The sequence below is a fragment of the Peromyscus maniculatus genome, chromosome X (genome assembly GCF_049852395.1).
Source record: "Peromyscus maniculatus bairdii isolate BWxNUB_F1_BW_parent chromosome X, HU_Pman_BW_mat_3.1, whole genome shotgun sequence".
Lineage (NCBI taxonomy): Eukaryota > Metazoa > Chordata > Mammalia > Rodentia > Cricetidae > Peromyscus > Peromyscus maniculatus.
The window spans coordinates 16,015,961-16,028,741 of NC_134875.1; the positions used below are offsets into that span (position 1 = coordinate 16,015,961).

At 38.4% G+C, this 12,781-nt stretch overlaps 1 protein-coding gene across 8 annotated transcripts in view; it reads left to right on the top strand.

Annotated features, from left to right (window-relative positions):
• Positions 1–12,781, top strand: part of Atp11c (ATPase phospholipid transporting 11C (ATP11C blood group)) — a 201,105-nt gene that overhangs the window by 111,556 nt on the left and 76,768 nt on the right. For all 8 annotated transcript variants that reach the window (XR_013047942.1, XM_042268650.2, XM_015987375.3 and 5 more), the window contains 5 exons: positions 961–1,011; positions 2,105–2,169; positions 2,496–2,577; positions 3,680–3,830; positions 4,178–4,375. Coding sequence is in view for 7 of the 8 variants with exons in the window: in XM_042268650.2 (XP_042124584.1) it covers positions 961–1,011; positions 2,105–2,169; positions 2,496–2,577; positions 3,680–3,830; positions 4,178–4,375 (547 nt within the window). In the remaining variant the exon portion in view is untranslated. The remainder of the gene's footprint in view (positions 1–960; positions 1,012–2,104; positions 2,170–2,495; positions 2,578–3,679; positions 3,831–4,177; positions 4,376–12,781) is intronic.

The following is a 12,781-nucleotide window of genomic DNA, read 5'->3' on the forward strand; positions in this document are numbered from 1 at the left end:
CTAGCTCTTACATTTAAACTCAGCCCATTTCTGTTAATCAATATGTTGCCATGTGTTCCATGGCTTTACCTGTGTGCCATTACATGCTGCTCCCTAGACAGCGGGCTGGCATCTTCTGACTCAGCCTTCCTCTTCCCAGAATTCCCCTTATCTGTTTATCCCACTTATACTTCCTGCTTGGCTACTGGCCAATCAGCTTTTTACTTAACCAATCAGAGCAACACATTCACAGCATATAGAACATCCCACAGAAAGTTTCTATAAAGAAAACACTATAATGCAAATTACAAAGTAAGTATAAAAGTCTCATTAAGGTGGGATTAGGCCTTTTTATCCTATTTTGCAGAAATGTATGTTACTTAGTGTTTGGCCATATTAAGTGCTTAGATCAGATCAATTGCCAGATACAAACAACATTTTCAAGGTGATATAGTCAAGTGTTCCTTGTAATTTTCATAAGTTGAAGCTGGGACTAGCTATACCAGTATCACTTGAGAATATGACACAGAAGTTTAAGGATAGGACCTAGAAGTCTATTGTTTAATAAGCTTCTTTCTACCCACTGTAATTCATAAACAGGCTCATGTGTAAAAGTCATTGAACTAATTGTTTTGAAAATTGTATATAGTATCAGAAACCATTCTTCTTCACATGAATCTAAAATAAAAGCCACATTATTTATAGAAATGTATCATAAGGTTTTTGTGTGTGTGTATAATACCAAGTAGAGCTTCAGTTAATATAAAATCTTTGTTTATACTCTTATAATTTGTCATATTATTTTAAAGGTTAGATTTAAATGTTATATAATTTATAATTTCAATGTAACTTTTGTCCAGAAGCTTAATAGAATTTTAAATTTATTCAGTCTTATATTTTTCATTATTTGTAAACTGATGAATTTCCAATTGCTGGTATTTGGATTTTTATACTTGGTATGTTTTCTTTTTGTTTTAACAGGTTTGTTGGGCGAATCAGTATCTATAGTGATAGTGTTGAGACTGTTGCCAGGTTAGTTTATTATTCCTTTTATCTATGCTTTTGGAAGGAGGGATGTTTAAACCCTCTTTTAAACCCACTAAAATAATCAAATACCTTTCCTTAAATAAAGTGAAAAGAAGATAACTAAGTAACCTTGTCATTAGTTGGGTTGTGGTAGTAGGATCTCTTTGTGTTGGGCAGATTATTATTATTGAAATGATGTTTAGAGTTTCCAGAAGAACAGAGCTCCATGGGACCAGCCATGAAAGCCTAGCTACCTGAGTCTAATCCCCAGAACCCACTTTAAAGGTGGAAGGAGACTGTCTCGAGAAAAAAAAAAAAGGTGGAAGGAGAGAACTGACTACATAAAATTTTCTTCTGACCACTACACATACATACTCCATGGCATGTGCACCTACACAAACATAGTAATTATATACCAAAAAGTTTTAAAGATCAGAGCTCTGTACCTGTTGACTGCTTTTCCAACATTGTTCTTGACATTGCATATATTTTCCTTGTTTGTATAGTGGCTGACATGGTTAAAAATAAAGCTAGAAAATAGTGGTTTATGGGAGAGTAGTTGAGGGTCTAGGCAGTGAGGAAAATGTTAGAAGAATTACTTGGACCTAAATAAAATGTAAGATTAATCATTTATGAGGAAATTCATACAAACAGGATGCTTTCCTATTTTATGACATAGTTAATTGTCTCAGCTTTTCCATATTGCCTTGATCTCCCAAAAGTCAGGTCTCATCTCTATGAAGATGCCACTGTGTTTTTGCAGCTTGGCATTTGTCTTCCCAGTCTTTTATCTGTGCCCTCTGTTTCTCACTTCTTATAGCTCTTTCTTGCTATCTATAAGTCATAATCTTTTGATCCTTCTGCATTTCTTTACTTCTGCATGTTGCTGGCTACTCCTATATTTTGTACTTCCATCTGGCTGTACCCTTAAGTCACTTCAGATAGAGGGATCACTCTGCTCATTCTAGGGAGTAAGTGTATGGTAAAAATAGATACATTCTAAACCCCTTGGAGATGGATGTGTGTCAGGGAAAATTCTGTTCCCACTGTTGATGACATTGTATGTTGTTTTGATAAACTGTGATTGTTTTTCATTTAGGTCTTTGGGACCTGAAAATCTTTTGCTGAAAGGAGCTACACTTAAAAATACCAAGAAGATATATGGTGAACAACTTTAAAAATATGCTGTTAAAATGTATTTCATAAAGCTTATGAATAAATAGTGCATGTTTAAAAGTGAACATGGCAGATACTTGCCTTTTATTCTCAATGTATATTTATGTGTTGATAATTTATCAGATAATAAATTAATATAAGTATGACACTTTATACAATGTAAATTTTAATATGAGTGATATGTCACCTGACGAGTAAAGACTTAGAATTTTTACCCTTGTAGACTGTGAAGAATTTACAGAACCAAACAGGTAGGAGGTTGGCTAACAAATTTACCTGTAAGCAGATTTTCATTATACTCTATTATTCTTTAGGAGTTGCTGTTTACACTGGGATGGAAACCAAAATGGCTTTGAACTACCAAGGGAAATCTCAGAAACGTTCTGCTGTCGAAAAGTTAGTATGCGCCACAATTTTTTTTAGTCATTATTGATTGAAATTGTTACTTCTTTTGGTAACTCCAAATAACAATACAGAAACTCATCATCCACAATTATAGCAGCTATCATTTTAAGCACTTGTTTTTGTTCATGAAATAGTCTTTACTGATTTATGTCTGATTTGATTTAATTCTCTGAATAATTCTATGAAGTAATTTATGTTAGACTCTTTCAACTATACAGACGAAGAAAACGTCTCCAAGATAATAATTGAATTAACTGAGCTTGCATAGGGTTAAATGGCACCATTTACCTAAACTGTAAAATTCATTTCCTTTTGTTACTGAATTTGGAGTCATTTAGCAGATATGTTCAAGTTGGTTCTACAATATTGTTCTAGTAGACATTGGAGTGGTACCTGGTAGATCATGAAGAAAGGTGCCACTACTAGGGGTTTCTCTTTTTAAAATTTAATTTTTCTGTGGTTATTTATGTGTGTGTGACAGTGTCTCATGCAGCCCAAGCTGATTTTAAACTAGCTACATGAGCTGAGGATGATCTTGATTTTGTAATCCTCCTGCCTGTGCCTCCCAACTACTGGGATTATAGGTACTACCATGCCAGAACACTTCTTTCTTTATAGGCATGGATATGACTCATTGTGCCTTACCCAGAACTCTACTTTGAAATAATATTAAGAGAATATATGCTGAGCTTGAGGTTTCACATTTGCTATTCTACCTTCAGTTTGAAATATTTAGTTTTTTGAGGAGGAGATACAAACTACACTTTATATAGAGGTTAAGTGGGTACTAATACATGTGAATATGTCTGTTTCCACTTATTTTAAAAGGTGTGTTTGACAAGCCATACATTGTACCTTGGGGAACATTAGTGATCAATAAACAGTTCATGACTAGATTTTCCATTTTGTCATTTAACAGTGATTCTTCAGCTGTGATAATTAAGGTTCTTACATAAAATTTGGGATATGATTATTACAATATACACAGGAGAATCTTTAGATTATTTAAGACTAAACTAAATCAAAATTAAACAATTTAAATGTATATTTTGCTTATGTCTTAAGTAATTAGACATAATATCTTATTTTTCAGATCTATTAATGCCTTCTTGATTGTTTATTTATTTATCTTACTGACCAAAGCGGCAGTATGCACAACTCTAAAGTATGTTTGGCAAAGTACCCCATACAATGATGAACCTTGGTATAACCAAAAGACGCAAAAGGAACGGGAAACTTTTAAGGTAATTAACTTGCTATGATGAATGTTAACTCTTTTGTAAGTAGGCTGTCCTATTATGGAACTCACTCTGTAGACCAGGCTGTCCTCAGACTCAGAGAGATCTGCCTGCCTCTGCCTTCTGAGTGCTGGGATTAAAGGTGTGTGCCACCATTGCTCAGCCTAAAATGTTCCTAATACAAATAATTTTGACTATAATGATATAGTGTCATTAGGAAGTTTCTTTATATTAATAATATGATCTTTATATTAATAATATGTTAAGCATTGAAATGGAAAGAAAGCCACTTTATATCATATTCATCTGAGGAGGCTGTGAATCAAATTAACATGAACTATCTCTTATTTTAGGTTTTGAAAATGTTCACCGACTTTTTATCATTCATGGTTCTCTTCAACTTTATTATTCCTGTCTCCATGTATGTCACAGTAGAAATGCAGAAATTTTTAGGCTCATTTTTTATTTCATGGGATAAAGACTTTTTTGATGAAGAAATTAATGAAGGAGCCTTGGTTAACACATCAGACCTTAATGAAGAACTTGGTCAGGTGAGAACACAGTTTTTGCTTAAATTAAATACAGTAAAAATCTTTTCTAGTCTGGAATACTAATACATGTAACTGTCTTAGTTAGGGTTTCTATTGCTATGAAGATACACTCTAACCACTGCAGTTCTTACACAGGAAAACATTTAATTGGGGCTATCTTACAGTTTCAGAGGTTTAGCCCATTATATTCATGGCATTAAATATAGACATGGTGATAGAGGAGCTGCGAGTTCTACATGGTGATCATCAGGCAGCAGAAGTGAATGCTACACAAGGCATAGTTTGAGCATATGAGACTACAAAGCATATCCCCACAGTGACATACTTCTTCCAACAAGGCCATACCAACTCCAACAAGGCCACACTTCCTAATAGTGCTACTACCTATGAACCTGTAAGAGCCATTTTTATTCAAACCACCACATTCCACTCCCTGGCCCCCATAGGCTTGTAGCCATATAATAATGCAAAATGCATTTAGTCCAACTTCAAAAGTCCCCATAGTCTCTTAGTCTCAATAGTGTTTAAAATCCAAAGTTCAAAGAGATGCGTGCAATCTCTTAACTTTAATCCCCTGTAAAATAAAAATGAAAAGCAGATCACATACTTCCAACATACAGTGGCATGGGATATACATTACCATTCCAAAAGGGAGGGAAGGAAGCATAGTAAGGAAAGTTGGACCAAAGCAGGACCAAAAGCCAACTGTGAAAACTCCAAACTTCATCTCCCTTCAGAACCCTTTTCAGATCTCCAACTCCTTTCAACTTTGTTGACTGTAACACACTTCCTTCTCTTGGACTAATTCCATTCCTTGTTAGCAGCATTCCTTAACAGGTACAGTTGGACTTTGTTTTGTACCACCAGCTCGCAAATAATGACACAGAGACTTTTTATTATGAAAGCTTGACATTAGCTTAGGCTTGTTTCCAATGAGCTCTTAAAACTTAACCTGTTTATATTAATCTATGCTCTGCCGCTCAGCTTACTTCCCCACAGTACAGTATATCCCACTTCCTCTGTGTCTGGTTGGTGAATCCCCATCTTTCAGATTCTTCTCTGGAGTTATTCTCTCCCCCCTGTAAGTACCACCTATCCTCTTCTGCCTACCTATTGGCCATTCTGCTCTTTATTAAACCAATCAGAATGTGTCTTGGCAGAGACACATCTTCACAGTGTACAAAAAGATTATCCTACAACAGGCAAGTATCCCATAACTCTGACATCTCCAACATTTTGAGGTCTCCAAAGCAATCCTTGGTTTACATTCATAGCTTCACACACTGGCCTTTTCTGGCCTCCGTGCAAGGGCATCCTTGACACATGGCTGGCCTCAGTAGCTTTCCTTAGTTGTGAAGGGAGATTCCATAACCCCTTCTTCTATCCTTGACTCTAAAGCCAGAACCATGTAGCCAAAGCTTCCAAGTTCTACTGCTTGCTGGAGCTGGAACATGGCCCCCTCATTCAATTAAATTTTCACCAGCTTTCTGTTTTCGATTCATTCCTTCACTGCCTAAACTTGGCTGTCCTGAATCTTGCTCTGTAAACCAAGCTGGCCTCAAACTCAGAGATCTACCTGCCTCTGCCTCTGGAGTTCTGTGATTAAAGGTGTGTACCAACACACCTTGCTCTAAGATTTTCTTTAATTCCTTTTCACAAGTTGGAATATTAGCTAGGTGGGATCTTGCCATAAGGTCATCTTTCCCTTTGTTCCATTTAACATCAGGCCTTTCTTTTTTTATTATTATTATTTTTATCACCTACTCACTCCACACACCACTCACAGACACCACCTCCTCCCTCCTCCCACCCCCCCAGCCCTCTCTCCCAAGCCACCCCATATCTCCACATGTCACAAATCATGGTTTCCTATGGGGAGTCAGCAGAGCCTGGCACCCTGAGCCTAGGCAGGTCCAAGCCCCTTCCCACTGCACTAAGACTGCGCAAGGTGTCACACCACAGGCACTGGATTCCCAAAAGCCTGCCCATGCACCAGGGATGGATCCCGATCCCCCTGCCTGGGTGCCCCCCAAACACTTCAAGACAAACAACCGTCTTCTGTATCCAGAGGGCCTAGTCCAGTCCCATGGGTGCTTCACAGTCACTAGTCTACAGTTCATGGGCTTCCACTAGTGTAGCCGGTCATCTCTACATGTCTTCCCATCATAATCTCGACGTCCCTGCCTGCAGAATCCCTCCTCTCTCTCATCGATTGGATTCCCAGAGCTCAGCCTGGCGCCTGGCCGTGGATCTCTGCATCTGCCTGTAGCTTGATTTTTTCGCCTTGCCCACAGTCAGGACAAATCTCTGTCACCCGCCAGTCCCACAGCCGCTCAGACCCAACCAAATAAACACAGACACTTATATTGCTTGCAAACTGTATGGCCGTGGCAGGCCTCTTGCCAAGTGTCCTTATCTTGCTAACTGTGCTTTTATCTTAAATTGATCCATTTCCATACATCTATACCTTGCCATGTGGCTGGTGGCTTACTGGCGTCTTCACATGCTGCTGGTCATGGCGGCGGCTGCAGCGTCTCCTTCTGCCTTTATGTCCTTTTATATCTCCTCTCTGTTAGTCCCACCTATCTTTCCTGCCTAGCCACGGCCGATCAGGTTTTATTTATTAACCAATCAGAGCAACTTGACATACAGACCATCCCCCAGCACAGCCAAGTGCAGACCATCTCAAACACCTGCACTCAGGCCCATGGTCCTAATCATCCTCTATACGGACCTGCTGGGTAACGCCACAAAGAACCTGAGAATGGGCTCCCACAGGACCTACAGAACATCCCACAGCATCTGCCTCCATCTGTCACTGGACAAAGGCTCCATGATGACAGTTAGGGTATTCGCTGGACTGGTCACCAGAGTAGACCAGTCCAGGCACCCCCTGGACCACTGCCAGCAGTCCAAGGTGGGGTCATCCCTGTGGATTCCTGAGAGCATCCCCAGTACCCTGCCTCTTCCCATTCCCATGATTTCCTCATCCATCATGGTATCTCCCTCCCCACCCTCCCACTCTATCCCTGCTCCAGCTCGACCCTCCCATCTCCCTATGTTCTCATCCCCCACCCCTTGCCCTCTGCCCCCCCCAACTCCCAGTCCACTCATGCAGATCTCACCCACCTCTCCTTCGCTGGGTCATCCATGTGTCCCTCCTAGGGTCTTTCCCTGTTAGCTAGCCTCTCTGGAGCTGTGGGTTGCAGTCTGGCCATCCCTTCCCTCACATCTAGTATCCATTTATGAGTGAGTACATACTATGTTTGTCCTTATGAGTTTGGATTACTTCACTCAGGATATTTTCTAGTTCCTTCCATTTGCGTCGGGCTTTTTTTAAAAATCTGTTTATCTGCTTGAACACAGGGTTTAGCTCTAGTTCACTTCCTGGTGCTCCTTTTCTCCTCAAACTGTACATTTTGTAGCTTTTATTGGTCAGTGGGCTTCTCTTCATTATATATCTCTTCATTATAAGTATGGCCACTAATAACCACATGACACAATGCACCCTAGGCTGTTTTGAAATCTCCTCTTCAAATGCAGTTTATCCAAAATTCTTTAATTTTCTCTTAGGCAGACTTTTTGGACAAGGGCAAAAAGCAGCCACGTTCTTCACCAAATCATCACGAGAATAGCCTCCAGGCCATATACTAACATTTTTTTCTGAAACCTCTTGAGCCAGGCCCCCACAGTTCAAATCACTCTTAGCACCACTGTCTTCCATGTACCCACTAGTGTGGCCCATTAAGATCTACTTAAAGCCTCAACTTATTTTCTAATCCAAAGTCCCCATTCCTCTAAAAACATGGTCAGACCTACCATAGCAATACCCCAGACCCCGGTACCAGCTTCTCTCTTAGTTAGGGTTTTTATTTTCTGTGAAGAGACACAATGACCATGGCAACTCTTATAAAGTAAAACTTTTAATTTGGGTGGTTTAAATTTTCAGATTTAGTACATTATCTTCATGGTGCAACAGGGTAGTGTACAGGCAGACATGGTGCTGGAAAAATAGCTGAGAGCCCTTCATCTTGACTCGCAGGCAACAGAAATGAATGTCACACTAGGCCTAGCTTGAGCATATGAGACATAAAAGACCATATTTCCTTCAACAAGGCCACACCTCTTAATAGTGCCACTCTCTGTATGAACCTATGGTGCCATTTTGATCTAAATCACCACGGTAACCATTCCTTCTATTGATACATAACTCAAAGAAAAATGTTTAATACAGGTTTACAGTATTTTTACAACTGTCACTTCAGTTTTGTGACTAGAATTTTTGCAAAGGATAAAATTTATACATTTGAGTGTTACAGAAATCCATATAAAAATTCATCAAGTGTTAGATTATAAACAGGATATGTGGTTTTCATTACTTTTGAATCATTTGTGTATAAAATAAGGTGTAATAAAATATAGCTATTTTACACATGCATATTGTTAACCATGGTTGTCCTATATTGACATATTCTAGGGTACATTTCTTACCACATTGAACATAGAACTAGCAAGGTATGGTTATTCCTTCTCAATACCATATCCCAGTGTACTTGCTTCATAACAGTGTAACCAAGACCATGCCATTGTTTCTAGCATACTTTCTAATACAGTGCAAGCTGTAATTCCATGTAATGACTTCGTAGGTGCTTTTCTCATTGTTGTTTTGTTTTCATTGGTCTTAGTGACTGAATCTAAGATATCAAGAGTGGTAGGCAAATGCTCTACCACTTGGTTAATGCATTCACTTCTTTTTTACTTTTGAGACAGGGAGTTACTTAGTTGCACAGGTAGGCTTTAAACTCACCTTGTAGCCCAGGCAAACCTTCAATTTGTGATATTCCTCCCTTTGATTCCCAAGTAGATCTGTTACAGACTTGTGCCACTTGACCTAGCTTTCTTATTAGTATTGAGATAGATTTTTACCTTTTCTAAATTCACTGTATATTGTGTAATGATGCTTATGGTTGGAGAGAATCTTTTGGCTTGCTGTTAATTCTCATGATAGTTAGAGTAGTATAAATGTCATTTCTGTGACTAGAAAATGCAAATTCAGTCATGAAACTATAGCTAGAACAAAGCCTCACACTTGTTTGAAATGGCACTGATTTGCATCTTTAACTCAAAACTCTCACTAAATTTAGCCGTTTTAACGATCATACTCTCTATATCTTCCCTTTTTAATTTTTAATTTTTATTTTATGTGTATGGGCATCCTGGCTGCATGTATGTCTCTGGACCATGTGTGTGCAATGTCTTTGGAAGTCTGAATAGGCATCAGATCCTCCAGGATTAGAGTTACAGATAGTTGTAAACTGCTACATGGGTCTATGAATTGAACTTGGGTCCTGAAAGAACAGCCAATGGTCTTAATCACTGAGCCATATCTCCAGCCTCTCCACTCTTGACACAACCTTTGCCTAATCCACAGTACCATTTCACAATTGCAATTAGAAGGGCAAAAGGACTTTGCATATACTACTCTGTTCAGAACTGACTGCAGGATACTGGTAGCTCAGATCTTGGAGTCTACATTCCTCATAGATTCTGGAAATGCTGAAACAGTGCAAGAAATAAGTGGAACAATGGCATTTTCCTTAGGTATTTCCAGAAGATTCTTTTATTAATTAATTGAGCTGTCACAGTTGATACCAGCCTTTTTAAGCCTCATGTTTGCACATAAGGGGCCAAGTTGAGTAGAGTTACTTTAATCCTAATGAAAGGTATCATTCTACAGGCTTTTAGCATGAGAAAACATTTAAATGCACAAGCTACCAGCTCAGGTTTGATGCCAAGTAAATGTGTGTCATGTTTGTTGCCTGGTTATAGGGATTTTTCTATCCAGAAGCAGAAGACAAGGCATTAGATAGCCTAAGGCTAGCCTCAGCCACTAATGCAAATACAAGATACCATTCCATAGTTGGAACTTAATGAATCCTAGAGGCAGACGGGATACCCAGGCCAGGTTCCACTTGATAGGACTCTTACCTCATTTTTTCAGATCTCCTCTTATCTCCTCTTCAGCAGTACCTTTATTACCTATAGGAATAGTCTAGTCTGGCTCTTGCTTTCTAGATTGTGTTACGACTACACGAAGTTAAGTAGAGCTTTGGGTAATGATCTGGTAAATTTGATCAGTGGAAGAAGCTACTGCTTTTATTTCAATTACCATTCAGTTCCCCAGCCAAACTCTGCATTTCTGGATATGGTTATCATTTCTCCAAATCACAAAGTTAATAGCAGATCACTCCTTCAATTAGTATGATGCCTAAACAACTTAGAATAATTATTAGCTTATACGTGTAGAAACTACCTGAATGAAAATGCAAAGAAGTCTTGAAATAGTTTCTTAGGCCATTTAGCATGCAATGGACTGTTACACAAAAAAATTAAGTGTAACCAATTTCCTCTTTTATGAGCCATAATTCAAGCTGTAGAGCTTTTTATGTTACTAAAAAAAATCAGTTCATTGCCATCAAAGCCATTGTAAATATTTGCTTTAGTGACCCATTGGTATTAAAACAGTATAGAAAGGTATATAGTGGAACAGTGCTTGGTTTAAGAAACAAAACACAGATTGCTTAATTTAATTAGAAGGTTATAAGGTATTTTTCTTATTAAAAATACCAATCTTTCATAAAACTGAATGGTTTTAATGGCTCTTAAAAAGGTTGTAGGACTACCCTTCTCCTTTAAATCCCCCAGTCTTGTAGCTATATCTAGTTATATGACATCATTCTTTAGGCGAGGGGTGGGGGGGCGTGTTCAACACAGGATTTCTTTGGCTGTCCTGGAACTCAGTCTATAGACCAGGTTGGCCTCAAACTCAGAGATCTGCCTGCCTCTGCCTCCTAAATACTGAGTCAATGGCATGTGACACCACTGCCCTAACATTATCATTCTTAAGTATAAATTCTGATTCCACTAATTCAATACAGCTGTTGTTTTGAGGTCTTAACATGTACTGGGGGTGCTCTATGTACTGAAGTTACTATTATGAAGTAAAAAAAAAAACTGATATTATCCACTACCTGCCTGGGCAAACATATTAGACCTAACTGTATTAGCATGATTATAATTAATCAGAAACATTAGATGGTAAGGGACAGTAAAAAGCATTTTAAGACTAATTTTGATCAGTATTAATCAGCATATATATAGTAGGCAGGACATACTTATTGTTAAGCTTTATGTTTAGTCATTATAGTGTTTATTTCTGCTCTGCCACACAGCTCCCAAATAAATCACCTACAGAGGCTTATTTTTAATTATAAATGTCCAGCCGTATTTTGGCTTCTTTCTTGCCAGCTTTCCTTAACTTAAATTATCCCCTCTACCTTTTGCCTCTGGGCTTTTCCCATTGTCTTCTGTAAGTCTTACTCTTACTCTATGGCTGGCTGTGTAGCTGGGTGGCTGGCCTCTGATGTCCTCCTCCTTCTCTGACTACTTCTTTCTTCTCTCCTCCATCTCTTTTCTTCTTCTCCTCCCATATTTCTCTTTCTATCTATTCTATCTGCTAGACCCACCTATTCTTTCTCCTGCCTTGTTATTGGCTGTTCAGCTCTTTATTAGACCATCAAGTGTTTTAGACTGGCACAGTAACACAGCTTCACAGAGTTAAACAAATGCAACATAAACAAAAGTAACACACCTTAAAATAATATTCTACTACATTATAGTCTTATCCATCAAACATTTTACTATAGCTGGGCGGTGGTGGCACACCCCTTTAATCCCAGGACTCAGGAGGCAGAGGCAGGTGGATCTTTGTGAGTTCAAGGCCAGCCTGGTGGTCTACAGAGCGAGATCTAGGAAAGGCTCAAAGCTACACAGAGAAACCCTGTCTCAAAAAAAAAATATTTTACTTTAAAGAAAAAAGAAGAGATTTTTCTAAAGATTTGAGTGATAAAGAAAGGCCTCTGAAGTGTTCCCTTGGGTTAAACCACTTGTTAGTTTTGTTTAATCAAGTTTTACTTACAAAATAGGTAACTTCATGTGTTCAGTCTAGTTCAAGAGTTCTTGATTAATTTTTTTCCTTCACTAGTCTCAGAGTAACCCACAATATTGTCATCATTCAAATGGTAGTCACAAGTACATGTTTTTCTTTGTGATTCTGATCATCCAGTTATAATCAAAATTTACATAGACTCTTGATTGAATTTCATTAGTTTCACAGCATGACCCCAAAAAAACTCAGGGAAACATAATATTGCTTATCATTTTATTTAAATGTTTATGAAAAAAGATACAGATGAGTAACCAGATGACAGCAGGCAAGGTACACAGGAAAGAGTGCAAACCTCTAATGCCATCTCCACTCTTCCAGCCTTCAGGAAATCTCCGCATGATCAGCTATCTGAAAGGTGGTCTGGTTTTGTTTTGAAGGTTCAATAGAAGTAACAAAGC